At 46.6% G+C, this 25,871-nt stretch overlaps 1 protein-coding gene across 1 annotated transcript in view; it reads left to right on the top strand.

Moving 5' to 3' along the window:
* Window positions 1-25,871, top strand: part of NCKAP5 (NCK associated protein 5) — a 908,330-nt gene that overhangs the window by 833,661 nt on the left and 48,798 nt on the right. The window contains exons 12-13 of the mRNA XM_054722813.1: window positions 517-705; window positions 19,221-19,299. Coding sequence (XP_054578788.1) covers window positions 517-705; window positions 19,221-19,299 — 268 coding nt within the window. The remainder of the gene's footprint in view (window positions 1-516; window positions 706-19,220; window positions 19,300-25,871) is intronic.

Raw genomic sequence — 25,871 nt, 5'->3', positions numbered from 1 at the left:
AATCTGGTAGAACTGCCCCACTCTACAAGGTCCATGGAGTCTGTGGAAGTCAACTGTTTTACTTGCTCAAGCTCTCCTATCTGGGGCAGTGTGCATCAGGTGCTAGGCCCGAGTCCAACGCTCATGTTCTTAAACTCCAGCCAAAGATATGACTCTGGTTTCTTCCTTTTGTAGCATGAGAGTCATGTTTTGATACTGGTCTGCTTCCTTGACCAGCCTGACTAGATAAAATGGGAAACTTCCATTGTGACCTTCTACCTAATGAGGATGGTAGCTCTCAATAATCAGGCACTACCTAGTCCAGATACTGTGCCATATGCCTCCCATCTAGAACCCCAGCTGGTCCCTGCAGTAAACCCTAGAAGGCAGGCAGTATTGTCATTATTCGCTTTTTAAAAAGAAAACTGTAGCTCTGAGAGATTGATTTGCTCCGTTCACTTCTGCCTCACTAGGAGGTTGAGTGGTATTTCCTGTCCCCTGAGCCAAGCCCAGCTCAGAGCTCCCCTCCTTTTTCAGGAATGCCAGCTGAGCGCCAAGTCAGGAGCCCCTGCTTTGAAAGGCCCTGGCGTGGGGCTTGTCCTCCCCGGTCACCTCTGTCCCCGCAGTCGCTGCAGCAGCAGTGAGCTGTCTCTTTCCAGCACCTGCAGCGAGTACTCCAGCGGCTCCTCCTGCACATGGCACGATGGGAAGAACCTCAGGAAAAGGGTAAGGCCTCCTTTCAAGGCGCATCGCCATCAGAGTGAACCAGAAAGTAACCTTCTAGAAGGAAGGTGGGAGGGAGGGCTAAGAAGGAGTGACCATTTTTCTGAGTGCCTGTTAATTTACTCCTCACAAAAACTCTGTAGGGAGATAATGGTGTCCCCATTATGAGGCCGAGGAACCAGGCCCACACAAGGTTGTTACTTGCCAGAAGTCACACAGCGCGTGAGGAGGGGAATGTTGATTTGATCCCCGATGACTTGGACATCGTGGGAGGGAGTTGGGAAGATGAAGACAGTTCCTTCTGTGCTTCGGTGGAGCCTGGAACCTGGAGCCCTGGCCTGATGGAACTGTCCACGCTACAGACCAACTCAGACGCTTCCCATTCGCTCTATGGACATCCCCCATCACTGTGTTGCTCTGAGAGGCTTTACTGTTCAGTGCTAATGAGTCAGCAAGACCACTTGCCATGCCAGTCCAGACTGAGCATCCCATGATAGTGCCAAGAGAATTTTGCTTTTTTTTTTTTTTCCTCGACAATAGGGAGAATGGTAGATTATCTCAATAAATGGCCAGAATTTGGGAAGTATCGTTCACTTTGTAAAAATATATTGCTCAAAAATAGCATATATTATATTAACCTTCTCTACTCAGTGCTATAGCCTCATAAAAGGTTAAGTTACTTGCCAGAAGTCACACAACTAATTGACTATACATTGGAAGGTAGCATGATAGAGAAAGAAAATACCATGATAGATGACCGGCACCAGGGCTCAGTGAAGGTCACATGTCCCTGTTTTGATGCTGGGAGTCCCTTTACCAGGCTTGCAAATAACTCTACTGCTATAATGGGTCCCATCTGCAAAGTGGGCTCACACAGCCGGAGATTCCTTCATGCTTTTTACAAATATCTTTGCACAGTGGTGTGAGCCAGGTATCTGAAATAGCTGTTTTTGCAGTTTCCTAATGTTGAAGAAAAGCCAAGAGTAAATGAGAATAGAAACCCCAAATCAGACTTTTTGGAGGTCATTTTTTTATTATTCTTATAAATTAAGTTTACAATTTCAGAAGCATAGAAACCAGAAATTTCCATTAACTTCCAGAAAATATTGGTGAGGGGCTAACTTCGTCATACCCTGAACAATAACTCGGGGAAGGATTTTTAACTAGAATTTAGAGCTTATTCCCTTGGACTCAGACTTCTAATACAAAGCGAGCAGTCTGGTGCATTATCAAAACTGTTCCTTTGAAGGAGATGTTTGGGGTTGTGAATAAAGACTGCTCGGGGCCTGGCTCTCAACCAGCTGGGAAGATGGTCAGGGATGTCCCCTCTCTTTGTCACTGGCTCCCAGCGCTCCTGGCTCTGCTGTTTTGCCCTCACACTCCTCCTTTTTCTCCGTCTCAGAGCCTTTTTTCTTATTTTCTTTCTACCTTTGGCTGAAATTCTTCCAATTTGAACAATCTTTCATCGTCTAGGGAAACCTCTTTCCTGAAAACGGAGCAATGAGGTTCTTAGGACAATTCATGCACACTCAGGTGGCCGTGTTCCAGAGATTTCAGGGTCCCGGCTCAGAATGGCCGTGGTGCACCAGCACACCTGTCACACGGCACAGAGAAAAGTCCCAGTTCTCAGGGACCCAGCCAACTAGACACAGTCTTGCAACGACAGCTCAAATTCATATTACTTAAGGAACTTCTGCAGTTCTTACTATGTGCCAGGTACTCATTTAGTATTAACTTATATAATAAATATATATAATATGAATTTGAATGTGAATACAATATTAACTTACATATGAATAAATATATAGCCAATGGCTCTTATATACCTTTTTAGAAGTGTCTTGTTTAGAAACAGAAAGAAAGCCCACATGAAATACTCAGCCTGCCCTCCATGGAGCGATTTGGCCTCATTAATGAGTAACTACCCTGTGCCACACAGTTTTGTTAGCACTTCCTAAGTATTAGCTGATTTAATGTTCAGGATAGCTTATTAAATAGAAACCCCCCACACTCCCCCATTTTATAGATGAGGAGACTGAGATGCTGAGAAATTAAGGAAATAGCCCAAGATCTCATAGCCAGTAAGTAGCAGAGCTGGCTATTGATTCCAGAACCTTCACTCTTAACCACGCAGCTATATCAGCCTTGTTGAATCAGCCCAAAACTTGGAGGAGTTGTTCCAATTGTTGGGATGGATTTGTTCCCAATAAAACCAATAATGTCCTTTAAAAAAATGTGTAGAACTGTAGTCCAGCCAAGAAATAGGAAAGGACTGTGAATTAAACCCAAGCCTCTGCCTCGGCAGCATTTTCAGCCAACTGCTCCCAGATTAAATCTGCAAAGAATGAAGCTGCCTGTGGGAAATGCCAGCTTCGCCCCTGGTCCCTCCCGTGGGGATTCATGCTTTTTTTTTTTTTTTCAAGTTGCCAAATTGTTCCAAACTTTTCTCACGTTATTGAGTACCGTAACCTCCCATGCACAGCTGATGGAGGAATGCGGCCAATCTCACCGGGCAGAGATCCTGGGCCCCGGGAGGTTTCCAGCCACTGGCCGTGGGATGAATTAAACCACAGCATGGAAGGCTCTGGAGAGGCGGAGGGAGGTGGATGGCCAGAGGCTGAGCACATCTTTTATGGGTTGAACAAAGCAGCCTTTTCAAGCTCTTGCAGGGTGCTCTGAGCCTGTCTCCTCTCCTTCTCTGTGAATGTGACGGTGGAGATCATGGGCATTCTCAGAAAGCCAAGCTGTGGCAGTCCGCTCACTGGGCGGTCTATAATACCCAAACTCACTGACAGGATTCCTTCTGATTTCCGAAGGAGCTTTTAATGGTGCAGGGGAAGAGGAGGGTGGAGGCAAAGCATCACCAAAGAGCATCTATCCGCAGCACTTAGGACCCTGAAGAATTTTTTAAAGAAAATATGCTAGCGAGCATTATGCTAAGCCAAATAAGCCAGTCAGGGAAAGATAAGTATCACATGATCTCACTCATACGTGGAATCTAATGAACAACATAAACTGATGAACAAAAATAGACCCAGAGACATAGAAACATCAAACAGACTGTCAAACCTCAGAGGGAAGGCAGGGGAGGGGAGGGTGGGGGAGGGAGATCAACCAATGAACTCATAAGCATATATGTACAACCCATAGACACAGACAATAGGGTAGTGAATGCCTGAGGGGGTGGGAAGAGGAGTGGTAGAAATCAGTAGGTGGGAAAATGGGGACATATGTAATACTTTCAACAATAAGGATTTTTTAAAAAAGAAAATAACAAACAAATAAAACACAGATAAACAATATATATTGTTGATAGCAAGAGTAATTTTTATGAAAATCTCTTAGATGTAAATAAATGTGCACAGCTTACTGAAAAGCTGAGATTCCAGTGTAAGTGTCTGACACATTTTCAACCTCTGCTTATGAGCACATGGTTAGTGTTGAGAGTTATGGGACGGAGGTTAGCTGGTGTGGAGACGCCAATGGTAACTGCACTCTTTGTCAAGAAGAATTAATGGCGAAATTCTTCACCATTAATTTTATAGCCTTAATAAAAGGCATTAGGTCACTGTGCCCACATCCCACCAGGTCTCCAGGGTGCTGGTTTGTGATTAAACTGCAAGTTCCATTGGAGAGAGGTGCGGCGATAACCTGTGATCTCCATTATGGCATTGACTGATATAGAGGGGAGAAGAGAAACTGAGCTTGACTCCGGCAGTATGGCATCAAGATGAAGTTGTGCAGGCCCCAGAGCCAGGCTGCCTGGGTTCAAAGCCCCACATGGCCACTTTGGAAGTCAGTCGTAGGAAGAACCCAGCAAACCAGAGTTCACATCCTTGCGCCAGCTCTCCCTGTGCTGTGTGATTTCCAACAGACCCTCTTGCTGGACCTCAGGTTCCTCCCTAGTAAACAGGATGGTAATGTTTCCTTCATGGTGTTGTTCTGAAAATTAAGTCAGAGTGCTATGTAAGTGGCTGGCACACAACAGGTGCTTAGCCAAGGTTAGTTCCATCCTCTGTCCTTCCATTTCCTGTTAGCAATACTATGAAAAAATACCAATGTCTGTGTAGAATGCAGTATGTTTTTTCTATGTCATTTCTTGGTCACTTCTCAAAAACTAACCCTAGTATTGGGTAATGTCTAAGGACAAGAAGTTGACTTTTCTCAGTTAGTAGGTGAATCATCACTACGGGTTCTAACAGCAAATGCCTGCTGCTATTTGTGTGGGTGTATTTCCCAGGTGTTCCCTGCCTGTCAAAGTCATGAAGTCACATGACGTTGTAACCATCCAGTGTTAGAATGGAAGGTTCCATAAAGACATGGGCTAACTTACTTTTCCATTTATCCTCTACCTCTCATGCACCCTGAGGCCATACTGTCTTTGGTTATTCCCTAAATTCCCTAAGTTTAAGGTTAAACTTACCTTCCCAGTTTGGATCCTTGCTATCACATTTCTTCTGGAAATCATTCTCCCCATTTTTAAACTAAAGCAAACCTTGCCATTTTTCAATGGCTAGGTAGGTTTTTAAAAAAGCAACACCTTTCCTTTTGTGGTTTTTCAGGTTTTTCCAAGCAGGTGTATGGTCTCTCTCCCCTGAATTTCTAGAGCACCCATTTGTGTTCAGGTCCTCTCCTCTGCTGGGTGCATGCTTCTTGAGGGCAAGTCCCTATTCTCTTCTTCTCTAAATTATATACTGCTTAGCTCAGAACCTGGCAAAGTAGAAATGTGCTTCCTAGTTAATTAAGTTGCATTAATTAATTAATGTATGCATTTATTGTGAATATTTATCAACCACTAGAACAAAGGAAGTTCAGTGATGGACTTCTCTTATAAAAGTGTGATCCACACGACTCTATCCTTTCTGATCTCTGCTTTTCTTTCCTAGCCATCATCACAAAACTGGGATAAAAGGCTAAGTATTGACTCCTCGCTCCCAAGTGGCTTTGCTAGTCCTACCGACGAACTACCTCCGACGCGTATCAAGGAAAGCCACATTTTGGAAGGACTAAGAAAGCTACAGAAGCGCAAAGTGTTACTTGAACCCCCCTCAGTGATAACCAAATGGGGCTATAAAGATTGCATGAACTCCAATGAAGGAATATATTCTCCAGGAATTAAGAGTAGCCCCAAGGAGCACGCCCCCTGCAAAACAGCAGACACGGGGGGTGCCTGCAGGGAGCCCCACCAGGCATTTGTTTATGACACAGATTCCCACGACGACGCCGACGCCGATGAGGGCTCTTCCTCCTTCGCACGGACCCAGGCCCTTCCCAGCCAGGCCTGCAGGCTGCATGGCTGTAAGTTGACCCACAGCGTTTCCGACAGTCTGTTCGGCTGGGAGCTGAACGGAAGACACCTTTCCGAAGGCCCCTCCGTTCACCCCAGGGAGAGACCTGAAAAGCTGAGCAGCTGTGCCAGCAGCTGTCCCTCGGAGAGGAAGCAGGTGCCTGAGGGACAGAGAGACAGGGGTCCCCGCAGGTGCCGCGTGGCCATCAGCCTCCAGCTTTCAGACACCGATGACAACGACACCCTGGACGAGCTGCACATCGAGAGCAGCGACGAGAAAAGCCCCTCGGACCTGTCACTGGCCACCGACACCGACCAGTCCACGGAGAACCTGGACGCCCTCGTGGGGCTTGGGAGACCTCGGCTCGGGGCTCCCGGGGCGGAGGAACGGGCGCCCGCCCACCCGGAGCGGCCGCGGACCCTGGGCTTCCTGCGGCAGCCGCGGGGGGAGAGGCGGCCGTCCTCGGAGGAGTGTGTGGCGGTCATCTTTGATGCGGAGGACGGCGAGCCCATCGAGCTCGGCGCTCAGCAGACGGGGGTTGTCGCCGTGGCCAGGAATGAAATCTCCACCGCCCAGGCCCCGCGCCCCACGGCGGGCCCCACGGGCCGCTCCGCTCAGGGACCCGCCGGCCTCCGGCCCGGAGCTGCGCGCGGCCGCGCCTGCGCCTTCGCCGAGGGGCCCGCGGGGGAGGCCGCCGGCAGCACCCCGGGGGGCGGCGTGGGGACAGTCCTGGCCCCCGAGGCAGCGGCCGCCGAGCCCCTCGGCCCCGGGACGGCACCGCCAAACCCCCAGAGACAGAAACCGGCCAGACCCACGCGGAGCACGTGCCAGAGGAACTGCAGGTCCCCGGTGGCCCCGGGCATCTACCAGAAGCCAGGTCTGACCAAAATCCCAGCCAGGGGCAAGCCCTCCCCCCAGAAACCCAAACTCACGGAGCCCGAGGCCGGCAGGAGGGTCCCCTCCTCGGGCCCCGCGACCCCCGAGAAGTCGCCAGCCCAGGCTCCGGGGAAGCGGCCCGGCGGCAGGAGGGCCGAGGGCCCCGCGCCCCCCTGTGACCTGCAGCCCGACTCGCACTGGGCAAAGCGCGGCTCCCAGACGTCCCGCAGGAGGGAAGGGGCCCAGGGCCCCACGAGCCAGCCGTCGGCGCCCCTCGGTGGGCCCGGGGGCCAGGGAGAGCCCCTCCCGAGGGACAAGCACTGCCCAGGGCCGACCTCCCCTCCCCCGCCGCCCCCTCCGGGCAGGTCGGTCTCCCTGCTCATCAGGCCCAGGTATGAGCATGTGCCGCCAGCGCCGGCTGCCCGGCCCGAAGCCAGGGGCCCCCACGAGGCAGCACGGGCTGCCTTCGGACCCGCCCTCCTGAAAGGATCCTCTGCGCCTGTCATTGCCTCGAGTCAGACCGAAGTGCTGGGGGGGAAACCTTCCGTGGCCTTCCAGAAGCCCCTCCTTGCTCACCCCCTGACCCCCCCGGACATGGGGATGCAAACCAGATGCCCCGCATATACCCCCTGCGGCTCATTGGTCGTGATGGCCCCGGGGCTCCCTAAAGGCTCTCCAAAGAGAGGGGTCCCCAATACCCCACCTCATCAAACACTGGGGGCCCCACACACCGACACGGGGCTACGGATCCCCAAGAGCTGTCCCGCAGCCCATGAGCCGCTGGGAGTGGCGGCCTCCGGCAGTCTGTCTCCGGGAAGAAAAGGACCAGCGGACAGCAGCGTCTCCGCAGCGCCCTCGCCTTCCTTCCTGGGGGTGAACGAGTCGGAGTCGCCACCATCTCAGGGCAACTGTCCCTCCGCCTCCTCCAGAAGCCATAGCGCCCCCCACGGGGGTGCACACCCTCCCGAGAAGGCGGGGAAGCCGCGCCTGGCGGCCGGGCTCCGAGCCCTCATGAAGTCCCCGCAGCCGCTCAGGAAGAGCTCCACGGTGCCCGGGAAGCAGGAGAAAGACAGTCTCAACGAGGCCTCCAAAAGCTCCGTGGCCTCCAGCAAGGCGAGGCCGGCACACGCGGGGAGTCCCATGGGCCTTGAGGCCGCGGTGGGCGCGGGGCACGGCCCCCCGCTGGGTTTCCGGGCCCCGGACCGCCCGGCCGGGGGGCTGCCCCTGGAAGCGGCGACGCCAGAGACACTGGAACCTGGCGCCGCTGGGGCCGCTGCAAACGACGGGGCGGAAAGCAGGTCTGTGAAGAGATCTCTTTCCTCCAACAAGCCCCACCCGAAGCCAGCCCTGGGCATGAACGGGGCGAAGGCCCGCAGCCAGAGCTTCAGCGCCCACGCGGGCGACAGGCCGCCCACGGAAGGGCCAGGCAGGGTCCGAACTCAGATCATCACCAACACGGCGGAGAGAGGCAGCTCCCTCACCCGGCAGAGCTCCTCCGAGGGCTCCCCCAGCAAGACCCCGGCCGCCCCCACGCCCGAGGGCCTCCCCGGCGCTGGGAGGCTCCCGCAGGCGCCCTCCAGGCAGGGCTCGCTGGGCAGCGCGGGCAGCGCCTGCAGCCAGCAGGGGAGCCCCAGCAAGGTGCCTTTGCGGGTCCCTCCACCGTCCGAGGGGCTCCTCGCCACGCCGGGCCCGGAAGACCCGCCGGCCTGCACCCAGGGAGGCTGCCCGGGTGTGGCCGCGCCTGAGGGAGCCGGCAGTGACCCCTGCGGGGGCCCCCCCGCCGCGGCAGGCTGCCCACGGGCCCCGCAGAGCCCGGGGAGCACCCAGGGCCCAAGCGGGTCTGAAGCCAGCAGGGCCGCCAAGCCAGAAGCTTCTGGGAGGTGTCCAGATCCTGCCGTAACCAGGACTGCTGCGAGCCCAGAAGCCCCCCTCTCACCCTCCATCGAAGAAAAGGTCATGTTGTGCATTCAGGAAAACGTGGAGAAGGGCCAAGTGCAGACAAAGGCCACGTCTGTGGAAGCGAGGCCGCGGCCCGGGCCTTCCTTTGCCAGCTGGTTCGGTTTTCGGAGGAGCCGACTCCCCGCTCTCAGCAGCAGGAAAATGGAGGTCTCCAAACCCAAAGTGGAGAAGAAAGACGCGAAAGGCTTGGGCTTTGGGCACAAGCAGCTAAAAGCTGAGCGGAAAAAGGACAAAAAGAAGCCTGAGCTGCAGCAGAGTGAGGTGGAGAGTGAGCTTCGCAGGGACGCGGAGCTGCCGGGTCCCCCAGACGCTGGCTTCCACAGCAAAAGCAGTCGGAAAGCAGCACAAGACATTTGCGAGCAAGTGAAGTTTGAACCCAGAAATAGAGCCAGTCCTGTTGCATGTCCAGCAAAAGATACCTTTATGACCGAGCTTTTGAGCAGGTAACGCGTGGGCCAAGCGGGTGGGGGTGTAGAGGGCCCCTCCCCCCCACACACAGGGAGCGTTGTTTGCTTAATGAACATTAAATGCCAGCCAAGCGTGCCTTTCATACAAGCAGAAGCACATAATAGCAGTCTTTTATACATTAGCCAGAATTTAAACAATGAAATAAAAGTTAGCAATAAAGTGATAATTTAGTCCATGTTACTTTGTTAACCAAACCAATGGTCTTTGAAATTAAAGAATGGTAAGTTTTATCAAGGTTGAAAGAAATTCAGCCCACACTAGGAAGCATGAATGTACCCACATGGCATGAAATGGAAGCAAATTAAATGCACGATTCAGAGTATGCCAATCTCATTGATTGTACCCAGCAAACGGATACTTAGAAACTTCCAGAGGAAATTACATTTCCTGCCAATCTTAAGCCAGAAATGTAGTTAGCAATCACTTTACAGTGTTTTTATCCCCCAATCTCACAAGCAGTCATAAAAATAAAGTATTCTGTTATCAAATCTAAAGTGACACACGCCTGGAATATCAGGTAAAGATCTGATCAAGGTCATGGGGCAGCACTCTCAGTCGGAGGGTTAAAGACAGAGCGATCTGTGGCGGTTACTTTAAACATTAAGGGACCGGGAAGGGTAGAGTGATTGAAGAAGAGCAATGTCATTTATCAGAGGAATCACTTCCTACCTGCAGAGTTGATAAGAGAGCAGCTCAACAGACAGACAGTGGATCAAGCAATGTTTCCTGCAGGAGCGTGTTAAAGGGCAGCTCCCACGGCCCCTGTCTCACCAGTGGCTCCAGCAGCGCTCAAGGAAACCACAAGAAAACCCTCAAAACCAAAGCCGAGGCAGAGATGCCGAGGGGCTCCCTGGTAAGTGCTCCACCATCCCGGGTTTGAGCTGTTAGATACTATGACAGGCTGGTTGGGGCTCTTCCTGCCCTTTGCTGATGAAAATATATGGGCAAGAGATTATGGGGTAAAGAGAAAGTTAAAGCAGCAGAGAACAAAAGAGAGAAAGCTCGGTGGCAACTCTTAACAGAGAGGTGGCTCCCTGTCGGCTCCCTTTTCAGAATGATGGTAATCACAGCGCAGGCAAATGAGGCTGCTGGTGTCATCTTAAAATTACACCCTCGCGCTGGGACTCTGTGCGGATGGTTATTGCCAGCATTTCAGCCACACAGAGAGGGAATGGACATCATTGTGAAAAATAAAAGTGCTAACTATTGAAGAGAATATTGACTATTTTGACGATTTGATTTAAGCATTTCTTATTTTTCTGGAAGTGGTGTGTTCCAGTTCACTCCACCCAAATAGGTGTTAAGACTAAGATATTCTTTCTGGAACTTGACTTCCTAGCACTTAGTTTTTTAATTGAGAGGTCCAGAGCAAAGGGGGACATTTTCTTTTTAAAAACAATAAAAGAAGCCCTGGTGGGTGTGGCTCAGATGGTTGGGCGTTGTCCTGTACCCTAGAGGTTGTGGGTTCTATTCCCAGTCAGAGCACATGCCTGGGTTGCAGGTTCCAGCCCTGGAGGGGGTGCAACCGATCAATGTTTGACGTTTCTCACATTGTTTATCTCTCATCAATGTTTCTCTCTATCTCTCTCTCTCTCTCTCTCTCTCTCTCTCTCTCTCTCTCTCTCTCTCTCTCTTCCCCTTCCTCTCTCTCTAAAATCAATAAAAGCATGTCCTTGGGTGAGGATGAAAAGAATTAAATAACATTTTTACATTTTCACAGGGAAGCTGCACTTACTGTCCTTGTGTTCTTTCTGTTCTTGAATAATTGATTTGTGATGTTCATTCTTTCGTTCCATAAGTTTTAAAGTACTTAAACAAAACAAAAAAAATCTCTTCATGGAATTACTGATTATATCGTATATTTTTATCCTCTTATAAAAGAGATTTTAAAATATAATACATGCTCTCATTTTCATAGGGAATACTTGAATAATGAAGTAATTATACATTTTTTCTAGAGTAGTTCAAAAATAGATGAGGTTTTAGAAGTAACTATGATTGGCATTATTAGTTATTAATTATTAGTTTAATGACTAATTGATGTTTAGGGTTCCTTAGCATTTCACTGACATACTGTAATTTGAGGCAAATGCACATAGTAGCTCTGACTCTAAAGAGATACAAGGCCTTTTATTTTCAAACTCTGGAGTCATATTCAGACTATGCTTTTTGCAAAAGTTTTTTTTTTCTTTTCTTTCTGTTTTTCTCCATTTTTACTCTTGACTCCTTTGGTACCATTTCTTCTTTGAAAATGTAGACGCCCCCTGCATTATAAAACCACAAGTTATAAGCATATCTGAGGCTGACCTTGTAGTGTCACTGTAAGGAAGGAGAGAGAATGGAACGTGGGGAAATGTGCAATATGCCAGAAATTCAATCCAACTGATGGAAAACTGTGATAGCCCGGCAGAGCCTCTTATCAGGCACGCTCAGTTTAACTGCGCCCCATTTAATGTGGTTCTGACAGCAGAGGGTATATACTCGCTATACAGAAGTCCCTAGAAAAACACAAAGACCCTCTGTTTTGCTTTCACGGTTTCATTTTTGCTTTCTCATTGCTTCCTAATGCCAAAGTGATTTGCCATGCTTGTCCTCTCTCATTTGCAGCCTTTCACGGGGTAGTAATAAGTATCCTTTGGTCATTCCAGAATATCTGCGAGAAACAGTCTTATTATTTTCTGTGTAGTACAAAGATTCCCTGACCACCCCAATATACATAATCAATAGGGGCATGCTAATTTTTCTAGTTAGCTGCAAGATGAATTGTCATGCTGGGAGCTTTCCCATACAGGGGAATATTATTAACCTGCATAGTTGGCCAGCTGGTCATTTTTTTAAATGTAAAATGCAACGTTTTTCATTTCATCTCCATAACCATCAGTGTGGTTTGGGCTAAAATTAGTAATTTCAGAAATGACATTGCCATAGTCTCCTTTGGGACTAGTACAAGAATAGCAGTGAAAATCTGTTTATTCTGTGTTATCAGCCTATATAGAAAGGAGATTAGATGTAAAATAAGATGTATTCTAATACCACAGCACATTGATGTGAATACCCATGAACCTTTTAAAATTCAGAGTTTGAGGGCATTTCCCCCCACTAGGGCTCAAGGTAAACTTGCTAATCTGCTTATTTTAAAGTGTGCTGCAAAGAATTCTTCTTGTAGCAATTTTGGATGGAAACAATAGCTGCACATATGCATTATATATCACACTATTTTCTGAATAAAACCAATGTTTCAGAACCTTATAATATCACCATCCCTTGCCATTTACAAACTAGATTGTAGTATTTAGTTTTGAGGATCCTAAGGCATTGTAATTATTTTAATTGACGGTGATAATAGTAGAGGATTATTTCCATACATATGACAAATCTGTGGATGTAGCCAGCCTCCATTTACTTCACTAGTACCTGAACGTTCATTCTCAGGATTGCTAGATATAGTCTAACACAGTGGTAGGCAAACTCAGTCAACAGAGCCAAATATCAACAGTACAACAATTGAAATTTCTTTTGAGAGCCAAATTTTTTAAACTTAAACTATATAGGTAGGTACATTGTTATTAACTTAATTAGGGTATGTGGTATTTTGTGGAAGAGCCACACTCGAGGGGCCAAAGAGCCGCATGTGGCTCGCGAGCCGCGGTTTGCCGACCACTGGTCTAACATGTAAAACTCCCATTCATGCTTTGCTGAATTGAATTTTCTCTTTTTGAAACTTTCATTACAGGCTTATGTCCCCATTGATGCTAGCACAGACCACTTAGCTCCAACTTCTCTGTAATTTGGACAAGGGCCATGTTACTTTGTACTTTTAGTTAAATTATATAAACGCATTATAAGAGGGGAAAAGGCATCCCTGGGAAAGATGGCATCGGCAGTAGTAAATAAATCAGAAGGAAATGCACACTGCTTGCTGCAGGTTGCAGGTCCTTCCTTCCGGGAGATTTAGATAATTTTCTGAAGCGAGAAGTCTCAGAGGAAGGGAGCTCCCGCCTCCTCGCTGTCAGTGGTCAAAGCAAAAATCGTAACAAAATTAATGAGACCATACTAGTATACTAGTACCTTCATCATGCAGTGGAAAGAGATAGCCAATTTAATATGGGTATTTTAATTTAAATTATGAGTATTCTCTTCACCTACTGTCACATTGTCTGAAAAAAAAAGCACATGTTAATAAAACATCAAAATGTATCCCATGAAAATGTCTAGTGGTGATAAAATAGCACAATAATTATACAAATTATAATATAAAATTCTGCAAAATGTTATAATTTCAACATACTTAATGGAACAGTTCTGTTCTAAATGCTGTTTTGATGCCAATAAGAAGCATGCGTATTTGCCCTCCTCCTGCAAAGTTGTCTAAATGACTAACTTTTCTAAAGACAATACCTTCCTGGCGTTCCGCCTCCAAAGATCACTTCCTGTCTCACTGAGCTTCATTGTGTTGTTGCCTTTACAAAGAGCTTTAACATCCAAATGTCATTTTCTTAGGAAACAATTAGTGTTGGGATGATTCAGAGAAGAAATATATGCAGAATTCCAAAAGAAGGAATTTTGGGGTTTAATTCTGAAATTATGTTTGTATATTTTCTACCTTTTCCCCATGTCTTTTGTAAGTTCATTCCTCCTTGCCTTTTCTAATGATGGGGATTAACACATTATAATGGGCATCCTGATATTTAATGGTTACCTGCTATAGTCTGGTATTTGGTACAGTTCTTAACTACAACTGAGCCCAAAAGAGTTGGAAATGCACTATTAGAAGACACCCAAGTACTGACAACAAACTGAACCAAAAATATCCCATAGTTATTGCCTATGAGTCACCTTCTACTTCTTACCAAATGGGACATTACCAATTTATATCTGTTCCTAGTAGAGTAATGGCTGAGAAAATTCTAAATCACCAACTACCATTTTTTTCTGAGCCAAACATCTTGGTTATGTGAGCACTCCCATCTTTGCAATGCCTTGCCATGTGGAGTTGTTCCTCTTGTGTCTGTCTCTGAAAAATTTTGAATCTGGAGTGGGCAGTCCCTTATCCCCAGGAAGCTGCCCATGACCTCTCATCAAATTCCAGTACTGTGTGACCATGAATGAAAGTTAATGTTAATTTCTGGCTATGAAAAAAAAATGTAATTAACAAGGGGAGTCTGCTGCCAACACAAAATATGCCCCTTATTGTCATAGGCAAATGGAATTTTCTAGTCACTCACCACTTTGCATTGAAATCTGTGTTATGGATAGAGTCGACAGGTATGCCATTCTAAGACACACACCCATTTTACATCCCTTTGTTGATTCTCCATCTATCAGATTCAAACTCAAAATTCCTTCTCAGGGGTCATCTGCTCCTCATGGGTCATTAGTCCAGGAGAGCTGAAAGGACTAGGGCCTTGTCTGCAAGCCCAGTGTCTCTGATAAATCCCCACAGACCACATTTAGCATTAGCTGTTAAGCACATAAAGCCCTGGAAGGTTCTGACAAGGAGCTGAGAGGTGGCTTTTGTTTTCTTTCTTAAATATGGTACTTGGAGAGAGATGATGGGTAAGTCCCACAGAAAGGTCAGTAGGGAAGGAAAGCAGGGCAGTCACACAACACACACACACACACACACACACACACACACACACACACACACACCACGCACTCGTGGAAATTTTTGCTACTCTTAAATAAGTGTGGTTTATGTATACCTGGAATGCTGCCTACATATCTAACTGCCAGACACTAAGAAAAACATAGTAACTCTTGGGGAGGTCTGGAAAGGATGGCGATACCATATGGTGCATGCTGAAAAATTGAGTTACAGCAATGAACAGGGATAAGGAGTGCTCACGCTAAAACTGAAATCCTATGTGCCCTGGAACAGATCACTAGCCCTCTCTGAGCCTTTTTTAAATCTATAAAATGAGGATCTTGTTCTAATTATTAGATTATTTGGTTTAGGATTTTATAAGCTGATGGAGATGATTCACCTATACTACATCAGGTAGGTTAGCAGGGCACCCCTTTAAGTTTAAAATGGGTCACTTTAGAAACACCTAAAGGAACATGACATACCAGGTGGAGGAAAATATGGAGCATATTGCCATAAGAACTGGTATGTGCTGAAAATACTGATTTCCTTGCTGTTTCTATAAGTAAAGATAGATGGTTCTTGTTGGATTGTTAATTGTGGTGTTTGGGGACTCCTTCAGTGGGTCTTTTGGTGGCCATGTCACAAAAAGATCACGAGCTTGGTGAACCTCAGAAGGCAAATAAGTAACCTGCTGGCCTCAGTAATGCTCAGAGCACTTTTCCTCTCTGCCCTCCCTGAATGTGCTCTGCTGGAAACAGCTGTGGAGGAAGCCAGTTACCCCCACATTCTTCCTCTGGAGATGCGAACACACAGGGAAGTCCCGGCAGAGCAGACGGGATGGGAAAGAAAGTGAGGAAACCTGGCCTCTGGACATTCCACCCTCACAGCTCTGCTGGTGCGGTTCAGGTGGCCATCCACACCCTCTCTTGAGTTTGCCATTTTCTGGCTGCCAGCATGCACAGATTAAGCCACCAATTACATTCTAACATTAAAACTGTGGCCATAAAATGTAAATAATTGTTCTTACTGCATTAAATATGAAAAATAGGAGGTAAAAAGTAGAAAGCTAAACTCAGCTCAAGGTCAGGATGCAACCATATGACTTTCTACATCATGAATATAACATTAAGGGTTTCTTGGCATTCAACTGGAGCCCCTGAGCAAATCTACCGGCACCCTCTTCTATGTGACTGAGCAGACCCCCATTGCACTCATTGCGCAGTTCATCTTGTTATTTCTGGCTTCCTAGGTGACTGGCTGGGGTGTATTTTTAAAAAGCTATTTTGGATCATTCTGCCAAAGACCATAAGCTGTCTTGACACTGAGGCCAAGTCTATACTCAAACAGAAATTTGAGAATAAAACAGTACCCCCAAATAAACACCGATCTCAAGCCAGAGTTGCTGTGTTTGCATCTCAGTCCCATCACTTGTGCAGTCACTCATTCAGTGTGTTTCTCCAGGGTCCTTATCTCTAAAATGGAACTAACAGTAGCACTGCCTCCTTCTGTTGCTTTGAGGCCTGTGAGAGCATGAGTGTGAAGAGCACCTGCTATAGAGTGTTCAGTAGTTCTCTGTTTGTACCATCGTTGGTGTTGTAGATGATATTATTACTGGTGCTGCTAGATTGGGAAACAGTGGGCCTGGGTTTTAGTTCCAGTGTGGCCACTTAAAACATGTTTAAGGAAACTAGCTGGATCTCAGAATCCTCATTTGTAAAAGACTGTAGTGTTAGTAGATGCTCTCTAGAGTTCCATCTGATCCCATGCCATTCAGCATCTGGATATTCCAGTGCAAATATAAGGGAAATGTTTTTGACCTGGGAACTCTAGATAAATGCCTCGGTGCTCTAGTTCGCTGACTACATGTCATAGTCACTTCATCTTTCATTGTGGGAAGAACAAAAAAATATATCATTTTCTTAGAGAGTTATAGTCTTGGAAAGGGTCAGGTTATCTAAGTATATTTCTTTACTCTTATTAAAATTTGTAGTGGAAGTCACTGACTCTGGAGGAATATTATATTTCCTTAGACTTTAATTTTTCCTTACAGCTCTGTGTTACTGACTTTATTAAGTATTAAAGACCAAAGCTGGTATCTCCAAAGTCTTATGTAGAATTAGGTGCCCTATAAATCCTCATTTTCAGAGCTGTGGTTATATTTTGGAAAATATGCTCTTATAATTAAAACTCGTACTAGTAATAAAGCCAAGTGATAGAATGGGAAAAAGTGGAAGGGAAAGAATATATATAATACCTATAATAATAAAAGCATAATATGCTAATTAGACCAGATGTCCTTCAGGACATCCTTCCAGACGACCTACCAGACAAAGCCGGGGCTGTAACAGAAGCCCAAGTCCCAGGTGCCAGAGGGAAGCCTGGGTTCTGGGTGCCAGAGGGAAGCAGGTACTGGCAGCCAGGGGAAGGAAGGCCTACTCTTGCACGAATTTCGTGCATTGGGCCTCTAGTGTGTGTGTGTGTGTGTGTGTATGTGTGTGTGTGTGTATACACACATATATATGTGTACATATATATGTGTGTGTGCACATATATATATATATATATGCACACACACAAATATATATATATATATATATCCTATATAATAATAGACTAATATGCAAATTGACCATACCTCCGACACACCCACAAGCCACGCCCACAAGCCACGCCCACCATCCAATCAGAGCGAGCATGTAAATTAACCCAAACCAAGATGGCTACAGCCACAGAGAGCAAGGTTTCCTAGGTAACAGAGGAAGCCAAGCTTTCTGCCAGCCGTTGCAGGCCTAAGACTCCACTCAAGCTACAAAGTTTCAATTATAGAAGGTAAACAAATTCAAACAAATGGCGGCAGAATGGAGCTTGAGAGAGCAGGCCAGGATTGCCGCCAGCAACAGGGGAAGCAAAGCTTTCCGCACACCCTGGCCAGGCCCACCCACTTAAGGCAACAAAGTTTCAATTATAACCCCAACACAAATGGCTTCAGGCCTCGGAGGGAGCCCCAGGCTTGGCTCCGCTCCAGGCTACAAAGTTTCAATTGTAGAAGGAAAATAAACCCCAGATACCAGGGCCTTCGCTTGCGTTGCCAGGGGGCGTGGCCGGCCTGCAAACCACCACAGGCCCCTCGCTCAGGCCACCCCACGCCCCAAGGGTACCCCACCCTGATCACTGACACCCTTCAGGGCAAACCAGCTGGCCCCCACCCCTGTACCAGGCCTCTATCCTATCTAATAAAAGAGTACTATGCAGATTGATCATCACTGCAACACACAATATAGCTGCCCCCATGTGGTCAAAGATCCTGCCCCCATGTGGACACAGGATCGCCACCACAAGATGGCCAGCAGGAGAGGGCAGTTGGGAGGCACCTGGCCTTCAAGGGACGGCAGTTGAGAGGGACCAAGCCTGCAAGGGAGGGCAGTTGGAGGTGATCAACCCTGCAGGAGAGGGCAGTTAGGGATGACCAGGCCAGCAGAGGAGGGAAGTTGGGGGCAAACAGGCTGGCAGCAGAGTGGTTAGGGGGTGATCAGGCTGGCAGGCAGAAGCGGTTAGGGGCAATCAGGAAGGCAGGCAGGCAAGCAGTTGGGAGCCAGCAGTCCTGGATTGTGAGAGGCAGGCAGAAGCGGTTAGGGGCAATCAGGAAGGCAGGCAGGCAAGCAGTTGGGATCCAGCAGTCCTGGATTGTGAGAGGGATGCCCGACTGCCCGTTTAGGCCTGATCCCTGGGATCGGGCCTAAACAGGCAGTCGGACATCTCTTGAGGGGTCCCAGATTGGAGAGGGTACAGGCTGGGCTGAGGGACAATCCCCCTCCGTGCACGAATTTCGTGCACTGGGCCTCTAGTATATATATATATATACAAACACACACACACACACTGAGTGGCCAGATTATGATCTCTGAACGCATAATAATCTGGCCACTCAGTGTATATCCTATATAATAAAAGGCTAATATGTAAATTGTCCCCTCGACCAGGAGTTCGACCAGCAGGCAGGCTGGCCAACCGCCAATGTCCCCTCCCCCTGGCCAGGCTGGCTAGACCCCACCCATGCACAAATTCATGCACTGGGCCTTATTATGCATTCAGAGATCATAATAATCTGGCCACTCAGTGTGTGTGTGTGTGTGTGTGTGTGTGTGTGTGTGTGTGTGTATACATACATACATATATATATGTATATATATATATATATACACATATATATATATACACACACACACATATATAACATACTCACATGTTAGAGATTCTGGCTTTATTCTGAGGATGGGATGGCAGAGGATCCACTTAACATAATAAATAGAACTTAGAGTAATTTTTTGTTGCTGCAGGTAAAAGAGACAACTGAAAACCTGCAAGAGGATGAAGAAGATACAGTTGTAGATTCTGCATTTCAGAACCACATCATAGGTAAGAATTTATGTCTTGATACATCTTTAGCTGAGATATTTTCTCCTTGAGATCTTCTTTCAGAAGATGTGTTCCCACAGACCATGTCTATGCCTTCACAATCAAGACTGGGTCTTAACCTCTCACACGTGGTAACCTTCATCTTCTTAGACGTTGGAAGCTACCATAAAATAAGTGGATCAAAGCAGAACCTATGAAGAAACATAGGTGTTTGCAAAGGAATTGCAAAGCAAACGGATGAGAAGTACTTGTCAATACAACATGGAATAATACTGAGTATAAATAATAGTTCTCTGAGGAAAAACATCAACTTGGAATCGATCCAGTTTCTCTAGTTTGTGCAACTACTCTTTGTTAGAAATGTGGGTGGGGAGCTGGCTTTCTTGAGTTAAATGCTTTTTAAATTGGATAATTGTTACACCAAATAATCAAAGAGATTAAGTACATATGACTTGTCAAAGTTTTCAACTCATTTTCTTTATTACTTCTGAAGGGGCTATGAATGCAAGCATTCTGTGTTATTACAAAATTGAGCTTAATTTAGGAAAGGTGCGGAGAGCAGAGCCTTCATGCCCCTGCCCCCCACTGTCCCTGCTCCATATGTGACTAGCTGAGCCCCACTCCCATGTGACTGCGGGCACTGCAGACATGGGGGTGACAGGACATCGGGCCACATGTCCCTAGAACCCTGTTTATAGATTGTCCTGTCTCCGAAGTGATTTTGGCTTGTCAGCTATTTCTTAAAAGTATGCATAACCCTAGCTTGAAGGAGCTCAGGTTCGAAGCCACAGGGACTTTGCTGACCTGTTTTCAGCAGCAGAAGTAACTGTGATGGAGAAGGTGTCTGTGACAGATCCTTGCCAGGAGATAGGTGTGGTGATAACTTTAACAGCGCTGGGCCACCAGGCACACTTGCAGAATTAGTTCTTCCTCGGGCTCTAAGGGGCTATGAATGCAAGCATGCTGATTATTCACTGTATGTAAGACACCAAGGCATGATGGCATCGTTTCTGCAAACCACTTTGGGGTGTGGCAGACAGTCTTGAATCCCATGTCCTAGGGCTTGAGAGCCCCATGGATTTCTGGGTTCTGGTATGATCAGTGTCTCCCACTCTTGCCTTTTCAAGGCAGGACCTTCAGCTGCCAATTCTCAGCATCTCACTGCTCTTAGCGCCACATTGCTTCACTTTTCGGCTGATTTTCTAGTCTACCCAGCAGTCTTCGCAAACTGTAATTTACAGTTTATCTCAGAGAGTTATTATGCTCCCACAGCTTAATGAGACGGGCACACCATTATTATTCTTTCATTTGTAATTGGGAATACAAAAGACTTGACAAACAGCTGAATGAGCGTAGTCTCAATAAGATTATTATTCCAGAAAGACAGCCTTTATTGTAGTTGTCAATGTAAAATGCTTAAATTGGTATCAGTTCTGCATAGTTAGCTAATAAGCAAGTTAAATATTGTTTAACAGCCTTCAAACACTGCGCTGTGTAAAGCCCCCATGAGTCATCATTTCTCCATAACGAGGAGTTCTTGGGCCTGGAAGACAACATACATAAACGTAAAGGCTGAGTTTTCTCCCAGAGAACTGCATCATCTCAGTAGTTTTTTGTTGTTGTTTTGTTTGTTTGTTTTACTAGTTTAGCCATTCTTTTGATCTGTGCTATTGAGCCCTATATCTGGTAGCTACATGTAACTATTTCCGTTTTAATTTAAATTAATTAAAACTACATAAAATTAAAGCTTTACTTCTTGAATTGCACCAGCCACATTTCCTGTGTTCCGTGGTCACACATTCTGTATAGTCCACGTGGACACCTCCACCCCGCCTAAAGTGCTTTGGCACGTGCTGCTTTAGATTCCTCTCATGGACATGAATTTCGTCACATTTCTGATAGCTGGCTTGGTCTTCACCTAAGTGTAGATGCACCTTAAGCTGGGGGAGAACTATGTGAATAAACTGCTGTGACTGCAAATAGCAACAACAAAACTAGCCATTATTACAGTAATAAAGTCACTTAATCAACTTATTTAATTAAAAGTGTGGAGGAAGGCAACAAAGGAGGTACAGCCACTTAATAATGTTATCAAAGCCCTGGCTTTCAGTCCTCATGCATGTTGCCTCTGATAGTAGGTTGATTTCTACCACCCTATCCACATTGAAGGCACAGAGTATAAGGAAGAGTAAAAACTCCTCCAGAAACCACTCCCACGACACCACCTTACATGTCACTGGTGAGAACCCATCATAAGGCCAATCCCAGCTGCAAAGGATGGTGGGAAAGAATGTTGCTTTCTACACTCTGTGGCATGAGGTAGTAGGACGAATGGCATTGAGAATGGCTCCTGGATTAACCAATCAATAAGATCGTCACAGACCTTTAAAAAAGTTCACCCATTTCAAGGCTGAATGAGACTCCACATGTCCAGTGGTTATTTATCTTTATTCCACAAGAAAGACTGAGAAGATACTTTTTAGCACTCTGATAATCCCAATGTCCTTATTTTCTCTGGATGAAGTGTTGCCACATGTCCTCACAATATTTTGTAACCATAGAATATTTCCAATCATAGCAACTAAGCAAATCTAAACATGTTCTTCTTCTAACCAAGTATCAGCTAATGTCTTTGACAAAGAACAATCAGGAAATGTGTGGATCTGAATGTTTGCATTTCTGTCATTTAAGAACAATCATGTTAATAAAAATTTTATTAGTTGATTCTAAGGCAAGATATTGCTAATTAAATTTGCTCTATATTGAAATTCAAAATTTATAAAATAAGTTAAATAATACAATGAGATGTTTTTTTTAAACCACCCTAATAAATGTCAAGAAATCCATGTTAATAAGAAACAAGTAAGTGACTAGCCTAGTCTAGTAGAAGCATTAACACAAATGGTCACAACCAACATATTTCTAATTGCTTTCTGGGTAGTTAACTATTATAACAGATCACACCATATGTTATCCTCTATAATAAAGAGGTTATATGCAAATTGACCATCACTCCAACACACAAGATGGCCGCCCCCATGTGGACACGAGATAGCCACCACAAGATGGCCGGCAGGGGAGGGCAGTGGTGGGCAATCAGGCCAGCAGGGGATGGCAGTTGGGAGGGACAAGGACTGCAGGGGAGGGCAGTTGGGGGTGACCAGGCCTGCAGGGGAGGGCAGTTGGGGGGGCCAGGGCTACCGGGGAGGGCAGTTTGGGGGGACCAGGCCTAAAGGGGAGGGCAGTTAGGGGCAATTAGGCCTAAAGGGGAGGGCAGTTGGGAGGGACAAGGACTGCAGGGGAGGGCAGTTAGGGGTGACCAGGACAGAAGGGGAGGGCAGTTAGCGGCAATTGGGCTGGCAGGGGAGGGCAGTTAGGGCGACCAGGCTGGCAAGGGAGGACAGTTGGGGGTGACCAGGCCTGCAGGGGAAGGCAGTTAGGGATGATCAGGCCAGCAGGGGTTGGCAGTTAGGGGCAATTGGGCTGGCAGGGGAGCAGTCAGACATCAATCAGGCTGACAGGGGAGTGGTTAGGGGGTGATCAGGCTGGCAGGCAGAAGCAATTAGGGGCTATCAGGCAGGCAGGCAGGCAAGCAAGCAGTTGGGAGCCAGCAGTTGTGGATTGTGAGAGGGATGTCCCAGATTGGAGAGGGTGCAGGCTGGGCTGAAATACACACACACACACACCCAGTGCATGAATTTCATGCACCGGTCCCCTAGTACTAATTATAAATAGGACTAAATGATAAGTAGGACTTCAAATAACATTCTCATATTAAAAACATCAGCCAGTGATAGCATCAAAAATAATCCCCTAAATGAAGACAGAGGATTTGAAAATTCCTATAATGAGGAGAAAATGTCTTTGGAGGAGTTTGAGGAAGAATCCAAGTTGAATCAAGGGATGTCCAAGAAAACAAAGGTGCATGGCAGACTCGTGAAGTGAAGGATACATGTTATTTTTCCTAAACCTAAAAGAGTTACAAAAAGCAATCTGTCCAATAGCCCAGTCGGCAAATGTCCCAGTGTCCCATGGCTGAATGAAACCTGTTTACTCTCCCCCATTGGTGGAAAGTGCACGCCTACTTTCTTCTGACAGAACCCACGTGGTTCCCAGCACCAGAGGAGAGCATGACAATGCACAGGTCAAGCCCTGAGGTTCCCGCCTTCTTTGGCTGGCTGTGTGGAGTTGTCTTGGTGCTCCCCTGCGTACCCCAGGAATTGTCTCCAAGGGATCTTTGAGGTACCCTCCTTCCCTTCCCAGGTGGCCTTAGCCAGTGCTAATGCGTTATGCAGGGGGTAAATAGGGGCTCAGTAAGTACCCCCCTTTCACTTATTAAACAGACCATACATTATTTAATTTCCCCAGGTTGTTTTAATTTAGCTAATATGGTAAACTAGCTCCTGTCAGTGGAGTAATGGATTAAACAGGTACCCTTTCATGTCACATATTTGCATTATAACAAGGACTCAAGGAAAGTTTTACCTCTAGCTAAGCGGAACTCTTGGGAACTAAAGTTTCAGGCATTCAGATCACTGGCTTGAGTGAAGTAGAAAGACAATGAAAAGCAGAGAAGCAGTGTCAGGAGGAAACATTGTTTGTCATTTAAGCCTACCGTACTTTTGAGAAATGGCCTGCCTGAGGGCTAAGAAGTGAGGTGGAGCTATGTTGAGCCAAACAGAGGAGACTTGGATCATGAGGCACAATGTCCATTTTGCCTTTAATACACAAAATGTATTCTTGTAACCTTTTATCATCTATAACAATAAAAGCATAATATGCTAATTAGACTGGACGACCTTCCAGACAAAGCCGGGGCTGCAAGGGAAGCCCAGGTCCCGGGTGCCTGCCAGTGGCCAGAGGGAAGCTGGTGCCAGTAGCTGGGGGAAGAAAGGCCTATTCTTGCACGAATTTCATGCATCAGGCCTCTAGTCCAACCATAAAGCATCTCATCCATGGTAGCAATGCGCCCAGTCTGGAGTTTGGAGGCGACAGAGGGAGGAGAGAGCCATGTGACAGACTCACAGCTATAGTTGTCAAGGAGTCTGTACACTGATTCCAGTGATGTCCCGCAAGTGCAGCAGCCTCTGTACCCGCAGGAGGAGGAAGGCCTGGACAGGTCACATGTCAGTGGCTGTGTTTCTTCAGGGGAAAATAGGTCTCACGGACTCTTGAATCACGTACCTCAGTTACATGGGAGACAAGAAGCAGGACCTGGGTGCTTATCTCATCTGAACAGGAGGAATCTGGAACTATTATATTAAAGCCCTAATACAATATGGCCTGCAGTTGTTATCCATATATGGATGACACAGTTTGAATTATCCAGCCCACAGTTGTTTTTAAATTCGAGACTGTATTTCCATGCCTGTTCATTCCAGTGGCATTGGGTTCACCAGATGGGAGTGGAAGAAACACCCAAGCACAGTGGTTCAAGTAAGAACAGAAATTCTTGCTATCACACGTGACAGTCCAGAGGCAGGTGGTCCAGGCTGATAGAACAGTGCCAGCTTCTCAGACCTTGTCCCCCTGCCTACCGTGCTTTTCAATCCCAAGGTCACTTCATGGTCCAAGATGGCTGTTGAAAAACCATTCCTTACGTTCACTTTCCAACCAGCAGGAAAGAAGAAGGGAGGAGGATGGATATGTTCATGTCTTTAAGAACACTTCCCAGCAATTGAGCCATCCCTTCTGCTAACAGATCTTTAGCCAGTGCTTAGTCACATAGGATGGAAACCTTACTCCAGGCGGGAGGCCACACAGCCGGTAAAATCAAGTGGAAGAGAAGTCTTCTTAACTCTGGGGGAAGGGAGGGTGGATGCCAGCAGACATGCAGCAATCTCAGCCTGCTGCCGCCCCCCAACACTGTCTCCCTGTAGGAACACAAACAAATGTTTGCTGTCATTTAAGAAAGCCCTAGGCAAATAAATTTGGAGAGTTGTTGGAAAAGATATAATTAATTTCAATGATTTATGCTTAGTTTCTGTTTTGCACAATCTGAACCACCACTCACTGCTCTCTAATTGTAGTTAATCTTGAGTAACTTTTTTGAGAAAATGTATTAAACTTGGATTAGTTTGCCACCAGAATGCTTATGAATAAATACATAATTGATCACCCACCAAGTTCTTGGGGTTCAAATAAATCTACGGAATACAAAGCAACTATCATTTGTATTTCTCCAAAATTAAAACAAATAGGACAGCAGGGCTCTCAGTACCGAAGCTGCCAATCAGTTAAAGTCCTTGATAATTAGCTGTCTTATTTCAGGAGTATTACTAATTTTCCCTACTGTGAAAATGCGGGGGGGAAAAAGTTTAGAAATTCAAACTTTTTAACATATTTAGGCTTAATTGTAGGAAGGGTGAGCCATTAATGATCAAAACACAATGTGTGTGCAAAGTACAAATGTTCTCAGTAACAACTTGGGCAGATAATGTTCTGTTGACTACTGACATGGGTACCAAACGGAAAACTACTTAGGTAATAATGGCTGTGGGTGAGGAACAGGATAGAGTGGTTTTACATCATTGCAATCGCATATTCATAGTTCCCAGGATAATGACTTCTGC

Source organism: Eptesicus fuscus, chromosome 11 (genome assembly GCF_027574615.1).
Source record: "Eptesicus fuscus isolate TK198812 chromosome 11, DD_ASM_mEF_20220401, whole genome shotgun sequence".
Lineage (NCBI taxonomy): Eukaryota > Metazoa > Chordata > Mammalia > Chiroptera > Vespertilionidae > Eptesicus > Eptesicus fuscus.
Note: the sequence above shows the minus strand (reverse complement) of the source record. Positions and strands in the feature narration are given on the sequence as shown.